Source organism: Drosophila sulfurigaster, chromosome 2R (assembly GCF_023558435.1).
Source record: "Drosophila sulfurigaster albostrigata strain 15112-1811.04 chromosome 2R, ASM2355843v2, whole genome shotgun sequence".
In the NCBI taxonomy this organism is placed as follows: domain Eukaryota; kingdom Metazoa; phylum Arthropoda; class Insecta; order Diptera; family Drosophilidae; genus Drosophila; species Drosophila sulfurigaster.
The window spans coordinates 8,588,951-8,609,780 of NC_084882.1; the positions used below are offsets into that span (position 1 = coordinate 8,588,951).

Consider the following 20,830-nt stretch of genomic DNA (forward strand, 5'->3'; position numbering starts at 1 on the left):
GTAAATGTAGTCATTCTTTGCCGGAGTCGCTGTGCTCGGGTCAATCACAAACACATTAGGCAAATTGGTACATTTTTTCTTTTTACCCAACAGGCAATAAGCCCGAAAGGTGAAAAACTTTGATTGCATTATGCCGAGATTTCTCACACCACATTTCGGGCTCGAGGGCAGCCAGCAGTCCAGGGTAAACTGCCTCGGCATAATCATTAATTTGCGCACTTTTCGACGTCCAGCACCTGGCTCAGGAAGTTTCCACACATTTCTTGCCCTTTTGCTGATATTTTCGCGTTGCTGCCACAATTCGTTTTGCCACAGCTTGCAGAAAAGTTTCGGGCATTCATATCAATTTCTTTGCATTACCTTTGTGCCGACTTTTTCTTTATTTCTCTCTCCTCCATCTCATAACATTTTTTTTGCGCAAAATCACTTAATGGTGCTCGCATTTCTCAGCGAAAAAACTGGCGAAATGCTATTAGAATTTAGCGTAGTTAAAAAGTGCTGACCTGCCGGTTGAGTGCTCTGAAAGAATGCGAGAAACTAATTGCGTGTAATGTATTCAAAGCGACACATAAACTCGGGTCTTAGACACTTACTTTGAATAATATAATTGCGTATCTGATTTATAAGATTCAAGTAGTTTACGATTAAAATGATTTCTAAATTGTCGTCTTTGGCACACATTCAAACTACAGATAATTTAGTTTTAAATGACTATTATTTCATCGATGTCTTAAGGAAAAAAAATGCAATTCGGATTGAAAGTTTCGCTGTTGACCCACTTTGGCTTATGATGAAAACTTTTGTAAACAAACTGATGAGCCCAAGAATGCGTCCTTCAATTTAAAAGATATCTAGTTGCAGTTTAAAACAAACTATTTTGATGTTATGCAACTACTCTTCTTTATTTACAGCTTTTACATCGACTTCAATGAGATAAACTTGTCAATGAAAACTTTTTCTTTGCAATTTTCGCCATTCTCTTTTTGCATTTTCAATGCGGAGACCAAAATGAAAAAGGCAATATTAAAAACATTCTTGCAACGACTTTTGCACTTTGCATCAAGCAATTTTATATTTTTTACATTGCAATGACTTGCACTGAAAGTTAAATACACAAGTTTGCCAGTTCAGTTTTGCCCTCGAAAGGAACAGTTTCCTTCGACAAAAACAAATCGAGGAGAGCTGGCAAAAGGAGTGTGATAAAAGTTTGGCATAAAAAGTTGTACATTTGTGCCTTAAGCAGCTTTCAGGTGGCCAACAGAATGGAAAATGTAAAGTGGAAAATGTAAAATGGAAAATGGCATGACAACCCTTAGAACAAGCATCTCTCGGGACAGCAAACAATTTGGGATCTAATTTGTAGCAGCATGCCTAATGTTCTGACTGATTGAAGTTGAAAGGGGAAACACAAGTGTAGGCTAAGTGAGGGGAAATTGGAGGGACTCGAGCAGGCATTCTCATGGGCTTCTCTGTAGGCGTATTACATTTCATTTGGCGTGTTAAAGTCGCGTGGCTAGAAATTGCCGACATTCTATAGGTAATGGCGTTACATCTAATGGCCATCACTTAACTGTGTCCCAGCCCAACCTCCCCTGCAACAAGCCAGTTATTAATGTGCCATAATATTTATATTTATTTGTCGCACCCCAAATGGCACTGACTCTGCCCAGCGCCTCAATTTGTATTTCGCAGTTCGCAATCAATGTGCGTAAAATGAAAATACATACAATATTTTAAATAATGTGCAATTTGCGTAAGTCTCGCTTTCACCTTTTGAGTTTGAGCGTAAATTTAGAAATATAATTTTGGACAGACCTTTAAATGGCATTAAAACGTGTCTCACAAAGTAAGCACTTAATTGGGTTAACTGCAAAAACATCTAAAAATATACGTTGTTTTAAAATCATCTACGTGTTATAAATAATAAATACAAAGTTCGTTTTAATTTGCGAGAATGAAATGAACATTTCTCAATTTAAGAGAAGTGTGAAATGTGGCTGCAATTAAGTCTTTCTGATACGATTGAAAGGAGCTGTTACGGCTTCCTCAGAATAAATCCCTTAAATTTCATTAAATGTCAATCAACCCACCTGCTACCATCTCAAGTTTTACAACAATATTAAATCAATCGGCATCAACTTTCAAGTAAATATGTTAGGTTGTCTTTGCTAAGAGTTTCTCACTATCTGTTGGCCTTACTGTGGAACTAAAGTACTTCCTGCTTAAATTCATTATATAAGGTTGGCAAAAAGTCTTGCGGTATTTTTATTGAATTTTCAATTGTTCATAAAATTGGTTATAATAATGCGATTTAAGTCAAATATGCGCCGTTTTATTCGATGACGAGTTCCCAACGAGATGCTGACTTCATTATGCCCCTATTATAGAAGCTCGCTTCCCTATTGGCAAAAAACTCGGAGATCCAATTTTTACAGGACTCTCTTGTGGCCAACTTCCGACTACCAAGCTCGTTCGCCATGGACAGAAATAGGTGGTAATCACTTGGTGCGAGGTCCAGACTATACGGTGGATGCAAAAGAATCACCCTTCCGAGCTCCCGGAGTTTCTGGCCCACCACCAAAGATGTGTGTGGCCTGGCGTTGTCCTGATGGAAGACAATTCGGCCTCTGTTGATCAAAGATGGACTCTTCTGCATGAGTGCTGCATTCAAGCGGTCCAGTACAGGTCCGAATTGAGCGTTTGGCCATAGGGGAGCAGCTCGCTAATCCCACCAAACACACAGAAGAACTTTCCTGGCCGTCATCCAGGCTTGGCCACCGTCTGGGCAGCTTCACCGCTTTTCGACCACAACCGTTTGCGGTTCACGTTGTCGTAAGTGATCCACTTTTCATCGCCAGTCACCATCCGCTTCAAAAACGGGTCGATTTTGTTGCGATTCAGAAGCGATTCGCATGCATCCATACGGTCAAAAATATTTTTTTGCGTCAAGTCGTGTGGCACACACACATCGAACTTTTTTTTTAATCCAAGCTTCTTCAAATGGTTTAAAACGGTTTGATGACTCATGCCCAGCTCTTGGCCGATGCTACGGCGATACTATGCCGATCTCTTTCGATCAATTCAGCGATTTTATCGCAATTTTCGACGACAGGCCTTCCGGACCGTGGCGCATCTTCGACCACCTCCGCACCAGAACGAAAACGTTGAAACCATCGTTGTGCGGTGGAAATGGAAACTGTATCGGGTCCATAAGCTGCACAAATTGTATTGGCAGCATGAGTTGCATTTTTTACCTTTATCGTAGTAGTACTGTAAAATATGCCGTATTTTCTCTTTATTTTGCTTCATGTTTGTGACGCTATAACTCACAAACGACTCAAAATACGTGATAATAACGATCAAATACGTGTTAGCGCGTGAAAAGAGCTTTCCAAAAAGGTATAGCATGAACCGATGCGACGAATAGAACTAGAACTACGCGCTTGCAAAGACACCTATCGGAAATACCGCAAGACTTTTTTTGCCAACCTTATACTTGCTACCCAAAGGGTAAAAGGGTATTATAACTTTGTGCGTCCATGAAATTAATGTATCAGGCAGAAGGAGACATCTTTTATATATTTCTGATCAACAGCCGATATGTCTGTCTGTCAGTATGAACATCTAGATGTCAGGGACTATTAAAAATATAGCATATTTCAATATACAAAATTGTATATTTGTAGTATTTTTGTGATATATTATTTAGGTATACTTTTAAATTAATACCACATTGTTCAGCTTTTATTCAAAATGTGTAGCGGGTATCTCACAGTCGAGCACACTCAACGGTAGCTTTCTTTCTTGTTTTCTCATGTTTCCAGCTATGCCATCAATTAGATAGAACTTTACTTTTATGCGCTTATGTGTGTAGTGGCTCGTTTGACCTTTTTAAAGGATTTGAGCATCTGTAGAAATGAGTTGCATAGGTGTTTTCTTTTATGCACACATATTTTTATATAAAGTAGAATAAAATTGACAACAATTGTGTCACGCCTTGGGAATCCATCTATTGTAAGCTGTTACACAGCTGGCAATTTGCCACGACGTGCGTCACGGCGCGCTTTGTATTGGGTCTTAACCCAATTTGTGTCACATTTGGGAGCGCTGACACTTAACTGACAATAATTGTGATTAATAGAAGGTCGCTTGTGTGGCAAATTTTGCCAAATGGTTTGGCATATCATTGCTATGGTAAGGTATGATTGGTCACTACCGAAAAATTCAATCCTAATGTGCATGTTACGTATACGCAGCGTGTACCAAAATTATAACGACGAATGTTTGCGTTATAATGAAAATGAATCGCAAGGCGAACAATAAAATTAAATAAGCTAACTTTTGATTGTAATTTATTGCCCTCCTTATACCAATGAACAATCTAGATACTTCCATACATAAAAGACAAATGGATTTCTTGCATAATTTCTGGGTCCCAAAAAGTATTCTACGAAAATGGAAATCGCGCTTCTTTTAGCCCTTGGCTACATTTTGCAGTCTTTGGCTCTTCTCCGCACAGTTACGAGTAGGCTGAGCCGATGTATTATGCGTGTCAAGTATGTGTATGCTCTTGTCTAGAGGACCATCGACATAAAACTGGCGTACATTCAACTTTACCCTTTTCGTTTAGACCTACATGCCTGCGTGTGTGTGTGTGTGTGTTTGTGAGTATTACTCAGCGAATAAAAATCCATAAATAACACTTAAGTAGTGGCGGCTAACAAAGAAATATGCTCTTCGTACATACATCTGTGTGTGTTGGTGCTGGTTCTGCGTTGCCCTCAGGCAAAGATGGCACAGCAACAATAAACGATATGCAACCGTAGATGGCACTTTTAAGGCAACTTTGATTGCCCCAAGTGTGGTCGATAATTTTTTTTTTTTTTGTGTCTTGAATGTTTTGTTCCCTGTCAAATAGAAATGTTTTCGACATTGCTCTAAAGCAGTTGCTTTGAAGTTTTCATTTTGACGCCATTTTAATGGATATTTCTTTTATTTTCCTTTCACCTTTGATAGTCTCTCAAATGTCTCCGACAGCTAGTAAAATGAAGCCAGTCAACTGCACTAAACTTGATTGAAATGTTTCAGACCAAAAAAAGTTAATTAAAATATGTTGGAAACCTCTTTGTATTGGACGTTATTTTTAAAAAATGTCGGAAGATGTGTGTAGAATAAAAATGGGGATTAATTTTTTTGGCCAGAATTATTAAATTTAACAAGTATTATTCTCAATTAAAAGCACATGTTTAATGGCTGCAATAACTGGTAAATCGTTTTGGAATTAATTTTTAAATTTTCTAAGAATATATACAGCGGTTTTTCTTTGCATGTTGTGCGCTATTTTTATTCACAAAATATAGTAATCGGACATAAATAATGATAATACTTATTTATACACCAAGCCTGTCTTAATTACTTAATCTAGGCTTCCATTTCAGAATAGGAATAATAATCCAGAGATGGACACATAGAAGCTTAGACACATAAATATATGCAGAGGCTGACGGAGACTTGCAGCGTGATTTATGCAACATAATTTATGACTCTCATTTTGTGGGGGGAAAATGGAAAAAATATGTGAATACGAGCCCTCATCGTAGGCGAACATTTTTCAAATAATATTTTCTGAGTAGACACAACAGCGACAGCGACAGCAACAGACAGAGCGATTGCCGACACATGACCTCGTTTTGCGTTTGATAAAATGATGCTGTTTCCCCGCCTTTAGTGAGACTGCGAGCCAGTGAAATGTCTGATAAAAAGCAAAGACGATGCCGGAAATCCGGCCAGGAGCGATCAAGCCACAATGGCAACTGACAGCCAGAAAACTTGGCCATGTGTGTCCAATGTGGGCTGTGTAACCACCACCATCACCACCACCGTTTGTACTTCGTCCCGCTCATTTTCCACATGGAAGTCAAGTAACTTTTTTTTTTTTATTACTGTCTGCCATGAGATGAGCTGCTCCACACTTTGGCTGCTTCTGGCTGCCTTAAACATGCGCATTAATTTTGCAAAAGGGTAAAAGTTTCTGCTTTGCTTGGCATTTGTAGGCTTGACTTTTTTGAGGCCACACAATATAAATTAAACATTCTCGTTGAAGGATTTTACCCGAGAAAGGTCAACACATAGTACCAATAGACACTGTGCTTCTTCTCACTCTTCTTACTTGGTAAAATTCATACCCAGGGCCAAAATTATTAAATCTAAAAATGTAAAAATTTTAGTAAAACTAAGTAATTTACAATTTACTGTTATTCGACATTTTTATTTTGTGATTAAAAATGTATTTCGGAAAGTTACTTCTGCAAACTTTTTAAACATTTCACAAATTTTATGGGAGTGCTATTAACAGTAACAACAATCTGGGGAGCGACATATTCAAATTATGATGTGCCCATTCTAAATTCTAATTAATAATAGTTTATTCATATATTTTATTATTTTTATATGTTGCGTGGCTAATGAAATTTAAGGTTCTAGAAAACTAAAACTAATAGTTTTATGGAGTATATGTATAGGGATAGTCTTATGGAAGCAATTTATTTTTAGACGACAACAAAGTCAGCCAAATAATATAAAAATCGTGTTGTTCACATGCAGCTCACAAATCGCTTAGTTGGCCGTTGGATGTGCGGTGCTCGTAAAAATTAATATTCATAAAACTCGTCTCATTAAAACTACATAAACCGTCGGCAAACATAATAAGATGGAAGGCCTTTAAGCCTTCCACTAATGGTTAAAAGCCGTAACGAACATGCATACTCGGAATGGCCCGCGAAAGATTTATATTTAACATAAATCCGTGCATAAATTTTAGCGTCACGTAACAGGCCACAACGTAAACGTAAAAGACGTAGGCATTAACCTTAACGTAACACGTCAATTTGAGCATCGCCTTCGCCTTTAGCGTCTGCCAACACCTTTTTGTCGAGGGACTCAATAGATCCCTGTTTGGGCTTGGGGCCTGGGTTCGTGTTGTGGTAGAAATATGCGGGCTGTGCAAACAGTTAGAGCCATTTGAATTTCGGGACTAAGCTGGATCAGCGAGGTGTTAATGATTACGCGTCCATTTCATCCTAGGCATGTGCTAAACTTTTTTTGGTCATGGAGAAGAGACTCTCAGCTGCCTCTGGGTGGATGGTATGCAAACTTTAGTTAAGCACTGCCAATATTTATTTTTCAGTACCGAAATTAAATATATGTATTTTTCAATTTTCATAGCTTCGACAATAAACAAGCAACTTTATCAGTAGGGTGAAATCAATATAATTTAGCTGTTGAGGTTTTTACGGGCTGTCTGCCAATTTCGAGTTTTTTAATTTTACAATTTTAGTTTGCATGTAAATGAAAAAAGTTCGATAAACTAACTTTATCATTATTTTCTCATGTTGACATACAAACACATCGTCAATTAAATAACTCTCCTAACGCAACGATTTACGACTAATTCAGTTTCACTTAACGAAATTCGATATAAAAAGTTAATGATGATGGTGTAAATTGATAAATTGGTTTAAATGCTATTTCAAATACGTCAAGTATGGCGCTTGACGCAAGTGAAATATCATTATATAGTAGACACGTAGGTATGAAGTAGAACGAAAATTGATAATAAATTTTCCAATTTTTTTTTTTTTTTGATTGATGTACGTTGCTTAATAAAAAATTTAGTCACCAGTCGCCGACACCAGCAGCAAAAAAAATAGAAGGAATTTTCCTTAGTAAATAAATAAATCAATAATATTTGCCATGTCAACGAGCTCGTCGGAGCGCAGACTTCAGCTAAATGGCCATATAATTGAAAGTTGACCAACCACCATACCAGAGACTTTCAACACTTATTTGACCTGTCAATCTCTCAAGATTTCCAATCCCCGCCCCTTAGTGGAAACTTGTTTTGTGTTAGCTGAGATGGCTTTCGGGCACTTTAAAACGAAAGTCTGTACACTGAAAAGGTTTGCCTCTACCTTGACGAAATCGCCATTGTAATTTCCCATTTGCCTCATTACCGAATCGAATGTAATAATGCGAGTATAAAGAAACTTTTCTTCTCGATATTATTATATATACCTTAACAAAATTTGCACTGTCCTTTTATTCAAAGCATTCATCTAAGCATTTTCCTGTCGCACGAGCGCCTTATTTTTCCATGCAAAACAAGTCAAGGGTACAAAGTTATTTCAACCTTTTTACGTTTAAGAAATTTCTGCTTCCTTGCACTTTAAGATAAATTATGGCATTATTTAAAATTTTGTCTTTTTTCTTTTTTTTTGTCTCTTTTGCATGATTTAATGTGTATGTCCTTTTTAAGAAATTGAAAATGGAACAAGTGGAAATTGTTTTATTAAAATTATTTGTATAAACTGCTAATGGTCAGCGAAGTATTATGAGATGTAATTAATTGTTCAATTTCAGACTTCCATTGTTATTTTCTTAATTTAAATATAGTGTTGTAAAACAGCTAGAAGTAATATTTAAGTTTTAAAGGAAAATTCAACTAAAGTCAGATTCCATTTCAATCACAAGTTCTCACACGAAGAACTAAAACAATTTTGTCAACTGAAAGCGTTGCGGTTCGCAAAGTTAACTAACCACACAATTACATGAAAATGAGATTGCAAGCTGGTAATTTAATTGACATAAAATGAAAAGGCGCAACTCAGTATAAAATTTCCGAATAAGGTTAAATGGCAGACCGAAAAATGATCAAATTGATTTTCGGGTAGCTGCTTCCCATTTGCCTTTGTTCTTTTCTAGATATACAATTACGAAAGTGTTTGACAAATCCAATAAACCTTTCGCCCTTTTATTGAGAAACAGCTCGTGGAGCAATTAGATATACATGAGTAGGCCAAAAACTGGCATTAGCTTGTCGTTTGAATCAAAGCGCTTTCAAACGAATGTGTTCGGAAATATTTATAGGACTCGGACCATTCCACCGAAAATTCTGTATGTGTTCCATGTGCGATTCATATGGTGGATATTAATGTGACATAATAAATTTTGTGGTGCACAACTAAGACAATGACCTTGTCCTTTTTCAGGCTTTTGAGAATGATTGAGATGTTTTGGCGGTCTGTATAACCGTGTGCGGTTTACCTTCATCTACACTCGTATGTTTGCCTTTATATGTCCTTTTCGCCATTAATCAAGGTGATGTGTCAATTTGGCCGCACATAATTCACAATTAGATTGGTCCGCAGACAGTCTGGTTTTTGGTCATGGTCACACACACACACTTATACACACACACATTGTGGTATTCAATTTTCCACTCATAACGCTGCCCAACAACCAGCACTCAGCAGACAGAAACATACGAGAAATCTACCCGAGAAATGTCCTGGCCGCAACCTTGAAACCTCATGTAGCTACACTGTCGGATGCTTTTCATATGCCACAAATGCCGTGGTGCAATTTGATTTCTGTTTTGCCAGGCAATGCACCACACAGCATCATTGAAATCTGCCTATGAGCCAATGCAACATTTGTGCAGTGACGGGAAAGCATTGACTTGTTAGTGAAGGGGACCAACGAATATATCCATGTGTATAGGCACACTAATGAGTACATTATGCATGCGTCGAGATACAGGCAGAAATTTCGCGAAATATCACTTGAAATTTCACAACCTGAACATTGATGGAAAGATATCGTTTCGAGAAATAATGTTGTGGCTGACGGACACATTGACATTTATATTTTTCACCATTTGGTTGTAGCACTTGTAGTCTGCGGTCTGCCCCATTCCTCTATTAAAACAGACTCTGTTTTCCTGCACTTTTCCACGTGTTCACATGTGTTGGCTGGCATCACTTGAGCGTCAACGTCAACGTCAGCTAAAACGTCAACTTTAACGTCAACGTCGTGATGTCGTCGTAGTTGTCGCTGGTTGGTTGCTGTTGTTGTGACGTTCGTTTTTGTCGCACATTTAGTACGCTTGTTAGCCAAATGCACCCTCGAGGCATGCATGAATGTGATACGTATGCTCGGTCTTTGCGTCCTCGCCTTTCTCTGTGCACTTACATAAGTACGCCTTAGTATTCCATGCACTTATTTAAATAAATATATCGCATATACTACGCAGGAGCATCAACAGACCTAAGATACAGTCGACCTAAAGTAGTGCAGCTCATGCATTGTATAATTTATGAAATTCAACTGAAGCTGCGCTTGCCAAGTGTCAACATGATTGTCAGCTTTTAATTTACATATTTGCTTTACTCTCTCGCCAATAGCAGATAATACAAAAATAAGCTGCAATCAAAATGCAAATTTTTGGGCTATAGTGTGTTGCATAATACTTGATATCTGCATCAGCGCTGTTTGTGAAAGTAAATGCAATAAATTGTTATGCGATGAATGCGCCAATGAAAAGTGTTATCTTTTAATTATTTTAACATTTTATGACTTCGGGTACAATTCTTAAAGCAACAATTTATAAACATATTAAGGGTTTCATGGGACATATCCTTCAAGTAAGTCCCTACTAATGGAAAAGGCACTCGTAATTCATTTTCAGAAAGCATATTTATTTATTTATTCAAATGCTCATCTTTTATTAATTTTAATACCCGATAATTGCTGCTTTTAAGAAGAATTTTGTTTCTTCTATTGTCACCCAAAAGGAAAACGACAAAAAAAACGTTTTCTATTTAGTTTAGCTGCCAGCATGTTGACAGTAAGGAATATTCAAGTGTCCTCGTCAGTGTCATGAAAATTACAAACACACTCACACACAAAGCCCAGATGTTGCTGCGAAGCTTTGTGCTTCCGCCTGTCTGCAAAGAAGAAAGTTTTTTTTTTTTTTGTTTTTTCTTTCTCTTTACATGGCATTGCGTGCTGCATACAAACGAGAGATTAGTTGGGCCCCTAGCGTTAACAAGACAAAGATGTGGCTGCGGATTGGATGCTGGCATCAGGCACATAAATGATTGCTAAGTCCATAAGATATAATCATAGGCATAGGTTAAGCACAGGCCTCGGCGATGAGCAGAGGCCAGGACAATTGACCGTTTGCTTAGCCAGCCATGTGCGCCTTATTGTAATGCGTATTGGGGCGATTGACAGTTGCCAACGCGTGGTATGCGTAATATTTTGGCATTAAATTACCTCGGCCACGACAACTTTTCATTTCGTTTCTTTTGTCATTTCCTATCCGATTGCTATATATTTATTGTCTGCAATTATTTATTTCATGTCAATCAAGTTTGAGCTAGACAATAAATTCGGCATGGTTGATTAGTCTGAGCTTCGGCTCATAAAATATAGTATTTGTTGTCTTTAATTTGCCTGCTGTCTTCTTGAATATGAAAATATTTGTTCAATTGATCAAGTTAGTAGTTTAGTTATACAAAAAAGCTTGAATTATTTTAAATTAAAAGCAATTTAATCTAGTTTTGTTTCTGGGTTAGAAATGTTTTCTTGGGACTCGCATTATAAGGTTTTAAGCTCACCTTTTTCTAAAATATGATTTTATTATTATGATTTTCCTTTTTTTACTTGATGTTCACATTTATGTACATGATAATAGATGACAATTTAATTATTATTGTAATTACAATATTGTTTCAGAATTTTAAAATAAGATACTTAAGTTGAGCATGTATTTGGGCATAAGTTTCAAACTGAAATATGGTCTCACTTGAACTTTTTTCTTCCTTGCTTTTCATCGTCCCGACAAGACAACAGAGACTTTATAGTTTCATATCTACTGCGTTTTACCTTTTTGAAAAGTATCCTTAGAAAGGAAATATTAACTGTGTATTGCAAAGTAAAGATCACTCAACTGTGGTTTTAACTTGCATTTCAACGTTCTTGGAATTATCCCCGTATAAAATATGTATAATAACTATTCATCGTTTTCAATAGCAGGAAATGAAAACAAGTTATTTATTGAAACAAAGAAATCAGTCAAATGAAAAGAAAACTGTATTCAATTTTAGCTACGTGCACAAAAACATAATCATAATCATCATCAGCATCATAATAAGGTATAGAACTTATATATGTGTGTGTGTCTCTGAATGTCACGTCGCTTTCAATGTCTGAAGGAATATTGAAATATGTTGAAACTGTCATGCAGACATACACTTTATTCTTGTGTACGCGGATGTGTGCATTTATGTAAATATGCATGAATATGCGTGTATTTTTTTGTAGAGGGATACACTCAAGGATTTTATTCAGCCCACGTGCAGCAGATAAACAAGTTCATTAAGTGAGCGGAGCAGAACTCGAGAGGCAGACATCAAGTCTAGGGCCAAGGGGCGCACAATTTAGACTCAAATTATGTCTCTATGGCCGACGCCAAACTTAATAAAGATAACTAGGAGGGTACGCAAAATAGATCCAAACATGTGTTCTCAACGTTTATGGTGATTAAACTAGCGCCATCTGTTGGTTGCCAGTTGCGAAAATGACAGCCGAAAGAACTACGCAAAGCTAACGCTAAGTGAATGCCCAACAACATGAAGACAAGCTGACTAAGTCGCTACGACATTTGGAAAGTAAGTAATAAGGATTTTAGTAAAGGCAAGTGCGTTTTATTTGAAGGTTAACTAGAACAGAGAACTCAAGGTAGATTAAAATAGTGTAATTATTTTGTACTACAAATCCAGAAACACTCCACATTACTAATTGGCCATTTGGCTATCCAGCTAGCATGTAACCATGTTTACGGCAAGAACCATTTAGATGTAAATGGTTTTTTAATGACTTTTACAAGAATCCATTAACAATCAGATTTAAGCAGAATTTTGTATTATTCCATTTACGACTAAAACTACTCGATTTACCAAAGAGTACAAAACAAAGAAAGTAATTGTACTGGAATTAATTCCAAATTTATGGTTTATTTTATGCAAACAAGTTGGCCACAAATATAAACACTCATATGAGTACACAGGGCATGAAGGCAACATGTGGTTGGGTTCTTTTGTTTCAAATCAATGCTTCTACCTTCTGACCTGACACCCGCATCAAGGCAACGCCATCGATTTTGTTCAACCGAAAAAATATCTAGCCCTTTTTTTGCACGTGACTTGTCGAGAAACTCGAGAGTGTGCCAGCGACCTCATATGGCACTGTGGCCCATAAATTAAGGAAAAACAAATACAACAGAACGTTCGTAGTGTGTGTTTGTGAAGAGCAGACCGAGAAGAAGAAAATGTTGCAAATCAGCACGCAAAAATTATACAGCTCACAGCTGTGACTTGCCAGAACAAATAGGTCTGAGGTCTTAGGACTGAGGCTCAAATAAAATGTATGCTCATAAATTAGGCAATGTCGGGCCTAAGCTTGGGGACGGCATTCTGCAATTTGCTTGCCAAAATATTTGTCAGCTTTTCATTTGTTTCATTTGCTGAAATTCCGTTGCAGCGCACTCGAGCGCAAATATTTTCACATAAAATGCAAGTCAGCAAGTCAGCGCCAATTACTAAGCAGCCGAGTGGCTGCCTGCTTGTTATCCCTTTTGGCGCGTTACTCATACGCACTGTGCGCCCGACTCCTATGTGTGAGCCTGCTTGCTGGTTTAAATTTTATGTGACGCAAATGTGCTTGTGATTATGCAACAAAAAACCCGACAATGTATTAGATGCAGTCTGTGCAATCAACTGGGGATTACCACGTGATTTGATTTCACCTAGAACATTTAGCGAAACATGAAACATGTTAATCCGAAGGTTAAGATTGACGAACGCAAATTTAAATTGCGCATTCAGATACTTGATAGCTTATAACATTTTTTAATTAACCCTATTAAAAGCCTAGTAAATCAGAGAGCATAATAGTCTACAAGAGTCAAAATAATTAACACTCCAGCTGAAAGCTAAACTACATATAATATATCCTGTTAATAAAACATTTTTAGTACTTGTGGTCAAACTTGTGTGTGGCTTGACGTTTAGCCTTGATGAGTTCAGAAGTACGCTAATTTGGCCTTTATATATTATTTAACTACAAATTAGGACAGAACAAGTTTGTGTAGAAAGTTCATATGAAATGTCAAGCACACACAATAGAATATTAATAGAACAAAAAAAGTAGAAATCTTTGGAGAATATTGATACCTACAAATGAATTTTATTTGCAGAAATCATGAAGCTCAATTGTAACCTCGACATCGAATATTATGCTTTGGCACTAAAAGTGCGGCTTTTGTGTTTATTGAGTGTGAAAGAGTAATCAAGGATTGTTAAGTAATTGAATATTGGATGTGTAATTTTAATGCTTCAGATATTACAATACGTATTATGCAGTTGTAATTGCAATTGACGTCATCGTGGCCATTATGCATTCAACAGGGCCAACAAAGTGTGCATTTTGAATTGCCAGTTGCGGTATGAAATTCGCCAATAAATATTATTGTTGTCGACATTTCGGAGTAGAATAATTGAATTTCCAATTAGTCGCAATGAATGGACTAACAGTTAAATAATTCATAGATTATTCAATTTTGAAATGTTATTTTTATGTTCTGTACCGAAATGCTATCGATTGATAAGCACAATTGAACAAACGATTAGCTTGCTTATGTGTGCAAATAGAATAAGCACTTGTACATTGTGTTATTTTAATTTTTTTGTGATTGAATTGCAGAGCCCATTGGACTGACTTGATTTAGCTTCAATTAGCAATTATTCATTGCCCTTAGAGACGTAAATGTGTGTTCTGGTCAACGACTTTGAACTTGCCTTTGGCTTAAGCATTCATATTGTTAACAGTCTGCGTGCTGGATAACAATAAAAAAGAAAGTCGCTGAATGTGTTGGCCGTTTTATTGGGCATTATCCAGCCACGAGCCAAATTAGCTAACATGGCAACACAGCAACGTTCCACATAGAGGTATACAAAGGGAGCGGGCCATAAAATGAGGGCTTAATCTCTTTTTCAAACAGAAACAGAGCACGGACATTGAGGTGGATGTGAAAGTGGAAGTGGATAAGGCTCTCTGTGCTCATTGCTCATTGTGTTTTTGCGGGTGTGCGAGTGCGGTGTTGTGTGGTGTCATTTAAATTTCTGCTGCAATGTAAACACCGTAAACATTTGCACGTAGCGCCGCAGGATAACACAAAATGTGGGAGTGTGTGTATGTGTGTGTGTCGACTCGACTGGCCAGGACAACAGCAGGACACGCGCACTGCATGCTGAGACCATTCAAAACACGTAACAATCGCAGATATACACACAGCACACACAGGACACACATTCACCCACTAACACATGGACAATAAAGAGCATTATGCCTTAGTGCCTTAGTCTATTATCAGGAGCACATAGCAGAGCTTTTTGTCCCTGCGACTCGTATACATACATACATACATACATATGTATATACGAGTACTTCTCACCTGCCAGTTGAACACATGTTTCAGCTTTGTCCTCCATCTTTTCCTCATTATTTCAATTTACACTTGCCATTTTGCTCGTTGTATTCCTTCGACTTCTTCTCATTTTTTCCTCTCTCTTTTGCTTATTTTTTTGTTCTTTTTTTTTTTTTGTGTGCATGCAATTTCGGGTAATTATCTCGGTATAAATGTCACTTTAGCTGATTGTTTGGCATCTCCCTAAAGCACCGTCATCCCACTACATTGTTTAGCATTCAATGTATCCTGAGTATCCCTACTCGCCTGTCTCTGTCGCTGTTGCTGTCTCTATCTCTTTCCCCAACTTTCCTTGTCTGCGTCTGTGTGCCGTAGTAATTAGCCACAAAGTGCTACGGTTGTCATTAGGGGATGAGCTGCTACCAGTTGAGAGACGAGTCCTGACAGACCAGACACAAAAGGTCAGTGTTCGATGTTCAATTTATTAGTATAATCCTTATGTGCGAACTCTTCACTGTCTATCGAATTATTCCTTTAGTTCAGCGCAAACGTGCGAAGTTCCACCCTGCCAATGCTTCTCCCCCACAGAACCATGGATTAACATATATTAATTTTGCTAATGTTTGATTAACCTGGCGTGTTTTATTATAAAAGTAATATCGGATGGAAATAAATAGCAAATTACGTTTATCGCTTTTAATATTCGTCCTTTAGAATGAGGTCATAAACAGCTAAGCATATCAATACAAAATGACTAACAAAATGAATTTTAGGAAAATATCTTTTAAAATTAAAAAATAAAATAAATGAACGAGTGGATCGAATTTATATAATTATAAATTAACTATATAAAATATACTTCCTATAGAGTAACCTCACATTTATAATCTAAGCATTTCAATCATAAATTTCGAATAAAATGAATGAATAATTTTTGTAAGTAAATATGTATGCACCATAAAAAACAATACCAATTAATGAACGAAACTGCGTATACAAATAAATTTACTAAAAATGTATTATATGCATCCGTTTAAAGGAGATTTTACAGTAAAATCAATGAAAAAAATAAGGAAAACTTTTGAAAGCCTAGTAGCAAAAGTCATAATAAATAAGATTTCCATTTCATATCTATTATCTTATTATAACCTTTATAAAATGATAACGAGTTGGAAAAGTTTGGCATTCAATGAGCTTTGGAATTTGGTGGGCCACTCAAAATCATTAATTAAATTAGACAATTAAAACTTTTGCCAAGCCCAAAAATCTTCAGCGTTTTGAATGGATTTTGTCAAAACGAATGTAACTTTGTTGAGCCAAGAACGCCACCGACGCCGTCGCCGTCGCCAAGGCTTGGAGTTTAAGGGCCGTGACCTTAATATAGGCATGCATTAAATACTTAGCGTGAAGTGTGGGAAACGTGGAAACGATTCATGGGAATGCTATTTAAAAACGCATGAAAAGCAACTACGATAAACTTACCCCCACAAGATGCTAAAATCGGCTTAGCCTCGGTTAAGACTTAAAGCCAACGATTTACACTGTTGCTTCAGGTTATGGTTCATAAAATCTGTTTGTAGTTTTTGGTTTACATCTTACGAAAAAGGATACGCCACACGTGGGCTCAACTTTTGTACAAACACAAAATGTTTACAAATACTTGGGTATTTTTTTTTTATTGGGTCACACTTTGATTTAAGTATAGCGTTTTGCTTTAGTTAGTTTTTCATCTAATGCTGCACGACGTGCTAAATATTCTCTTTTTCACCATATATAGTTTTATTAGAATTTATGTCAATTGTAGTTTTTTATTGCATTTATTTTGAATATTTTATTTTGACTGGTACTTCTTTTGCTGCTTGAGTTCTGTTGTTTCACGTTGCTTCGTTGAGTTTGCACTGAGCTCGTCTTCGGCGTGGCCGTTGCTTTTATTGGCCGCCAACAGAAATTCACCATAGACAGGCTGGCTGGCTGGCTGACTGACTGCCAAGCAGGCTGACAGGCTAAACGCCTGGCCTAGTGGGGTTGTTGGCAGGACACAAATATTTACAGGTGCTACCCCGGCAGAGGGGTTGCGAGAGAGTTCCTCGAAAGCTTTTCAACTTTTGTACACTCAAAGAAACTTGAAGGGATTGATAAATTTTCCTACCTAAAACATTGAAAATTAACAATCATTTATTTCGCTAGTGAAATATAAATATTTGTAACTATTTTAATTCAGATTTTGCAATACAAAATTGTTTATTTTAGATATTTATTACTACCTAGAGCTTTTATCTTACTACCCAACAAATTCTTCGCAGTCTGGCAACCTCGGCCTGAAAGCTGCCACTCCTGGCTCTCTCAGCGTCAAAGCTTTCACGTGTCAAAACAAAACCCTCACACACAGGCATAGAAGCGCGCACATGTTGGCTCTGCATGAGTAAAAAAGGCTCAGATACAATTTACAACTGTGGTGAATATGAAAAAGTTGTAGTCTCTGATTGTTGCTGTTGTTGCTGCTCCGGCCGCGTGTCGCGTGCGAAGTTGCTTGAAACGACGAGGAGGATGCCTGTCGAATGTATGGCGCAAAGCAATCGCGAACGCGAAAATGAAGAAGCAGCAGCTGAATCTGAAGCTGAAACAGAGGCAGTGGCAGTGGCATGGACGAAATCCAAAACAACGAGAAATGAACGAAAACAATGCAAACAAAAATTTGCGCTTTTACGAGCGAACACCACCATCAAGATGAACATGAACATGAGCATCAACGTCATTTCTGTAGAACTGCCATTGCTCATCATTGTCATCATTTGTCGTTTGTGTGTTCGTTGATGCTGTCTGCTTTTTGTTTTGTATGCCTTATCCTTATCCTTTTTTTTTGGTTTTTGGGGTCCTTCTTAGTGCTCTTTGGCTTAGGCTCAACCGCTGCCGGCAAATATTCGCTTATTTGAGTTGCTTGTGTAGTTTTCTACTTTTTTTCTGCTGCTGCGTATGCCTTTTTCCATTATAAATTACGATAAGATGGACGCTAAGCAACAAATTACCAACCATTTAAGCCACTCGGGTTGTGGCAGGCGCAACATGGCGTATGCGTAATTATAATTGAAATTTCGTGCCTACATTTAATGAGTTTCTAAGCACTTGGGTCGTTGCCACTGCCTTACCTTAGTGCTGCCGTTTTAAAAGTGTTTGCTACACGATGTTAACCTTTTAATAAAGCATCGTTAAAATATATTTGACAAACATAAAAGATCTTTTGCTTTCTTTTTCCTTTATTTCGCAAATCAAATCGAAAATGCGATAAGACTGGCAAACATTTTGAGGGTCCATCAAAACGGCAAACTTAATAAAAGCTCTCCTGTATAAAATTCAATTTACTCGTCAACTTATCAAGTTGATCATAATTAGATATAGTTTCGTATTGTGTTGGTGCACATGTGAAAATCAAATCACCATTAAAGTGGCATAGTTTAAATGGACAAATGAAAACCAATTACGTTTGAAGATTACACACAACACATACTTAACAATATTTTGGGCAATCTTTTGTTCAGTTCGACTTAAAAGGAAAACAATTCCTCTTTATGTAATAAGCACACACATTGGTGCATCAAATTGCCATGGAGTCGAATTTGTTGCATAAATCGTACCTCTGACAAGAGCCCAACTTGGCCAGATTGTAAATGTCAAGAACATGACGTGCATGCAATATTTCATTTCTCTTTCAAAGCAACACACTTTGTTCATACTACACCTATGTATATATATTGCATGACGTATTTCTGTTTCTGTTTGACATCAGCACTCTGTTCTATTTTAATCGCAATGCACTTGCAATACGCGTGGGACTTCTGTGAAAAATGGTTTTGTTTGCTTGCAAGTAATCAAATTAATTGATAAGGCAGGTGACTCATAAAATCAATTAAAACTATGTAGTTGCCATCTGATAGTTGATAGAGTGTATATTGCTGGGTGAAAATGAAATAAGGTAAGAAGTTTTTTAATTCGATTGTTTAATCATTAAAAATTAAATTTAAAGCAACGTCAGCAAATATTGCGATCTATTTGAATTAACGTAATTGTAATTTTATTCATCAATTTTAATTTAAAGATTGATTATTTAAAATTCTTCACCATTCATTCTTTCCGTTTGCCACTGAAAACCTATAACCAGGATTCAGACAGCGTATATCACTGAGAAATACAGATTCGATTGCTAATTAGCTTCGTTATTGTGATTAATGACAAGACCACACGAAATTTATAATCTCCCGTCAATTTGGGCTATCGAAACTGGAGCTGTGTACATGGCCATGGCACTTCATCATTCAATGGGGTAACCTAATATCTTGAACATAATTTTCTCTGTCCTCTACTGTTCTGTGTGTTGCATTTCGAAATTTTCCATGAAATTTTGCTTGTACGCGCGGTTGGCAATTAGCGGATGTGTTTCAATGACATTGTATCCTAAAAGCATTTTATTATTGATGCACGCAATAAACTAATTTAGCTCGTAAACATCGATATCGGTAGATACGTTCCTTTGTCGTCGTTTCTCCTACCACTCTGACCTAATTTTTATTACCGTTTGTCATTGTATGCTTTCAAGTCGCGACGCTGTAATTTTCCCTCGTATATAAAGCCGGCAAATGCAAAAGTTCAATAGTGGATTTGGTTTCGCGCTTGCAGGAAACTGCGTATTTACGGATTAGGTTTGCTTTCTAATTGCCAGGAAATTGTGAAGGGCACAAATGATGATTTTAGAATTCCCCCAGCCCGAGTGCAACTGCATTACGTATACGCCGCATGGCGCACCAGCAGATTGATCGGCAATTAGACGTCATTAATGCGAGCACATGGCTAACGGAACTTAAAAAAGGATTTGCACTATCTAACGATGGACATTCAGATGTGACCTGTGAACAACAGTTGACGAGTTAAACGTAGTTCAACTGATGGGTGAAAGCTTATCAAAGGTACTAAGTAAAATTTGTTTTGTTATTTATATGGGCATAGCATAAACTATAAGGTTACCTTTGCATCCTTGGCGTAGTACAGATGGTTGCGCTTCAAGCGAAAGTATCGTCGTCGCCAGCGTTGAAAGGACCAAGTGTGTTTGAGCAGGAAACCCTCCTTGATAATGGACGCCTGTGTGATGAAAGGAAATGCGAGAAATTAAAGTAAGTGGCGGTGAAGTGCAGAGAATTTTGTTTCACTAGAAAAACACTCAATCTCAAATCAAATTTACACAGCAATTATACTGCAACTAAAGTCATTGGCCAAGAATAATGGTGACTGTGTAACAAGTCACAAGTCAGTCACAGGACTGGCGTTCCGTATACGCCACATTGTCCGTCACTTGCAATTCTCAGCGGAATGTCAATATTAATTGGCTGCAGGCCAACAAAAGGAGCTGGGTGTGGCGTCAATGTGGCCAACAATCAATTGTGCAAACAAAGAAGAGTCACATACAACTACACACCAGACAAACACGGGTGTATGCTCAGCATGATGAGCAGG

At 37.3% G+C, this 20,830-nt stretch overlaps 1 protein-coding gene across 9 annotated transcripts in view; it reads right to left on the reverse strand.

The window, feature by feature from the left end:
* Nucleotides 1-20,830, reverse strand: part of LOC133835480 (diacylglycerol kinase eta) — a 56,714-nt gene that overhangs the window by 30,737 nt on the left and 5,147 nt on the right. For 8 of the 9 annotated variants that reach the window (XM_062265436.1, XM_062265432.1, XM_062265430.1 and 5 more), the window contains exon 2: nt 20,345-20,458. In XM_062265436.1, coding sequence (XP_062121420.1) covers nt 20,345-20,458 — 114 coding nt within the window. Of the gene's footprint in view, nt 1-16,810; nt 17,427-20,344; nt 20,459-20,830 lie in introns of those variants that run through there. The other variant, XM_062265434.1, reaches the window with a different exon arrangement.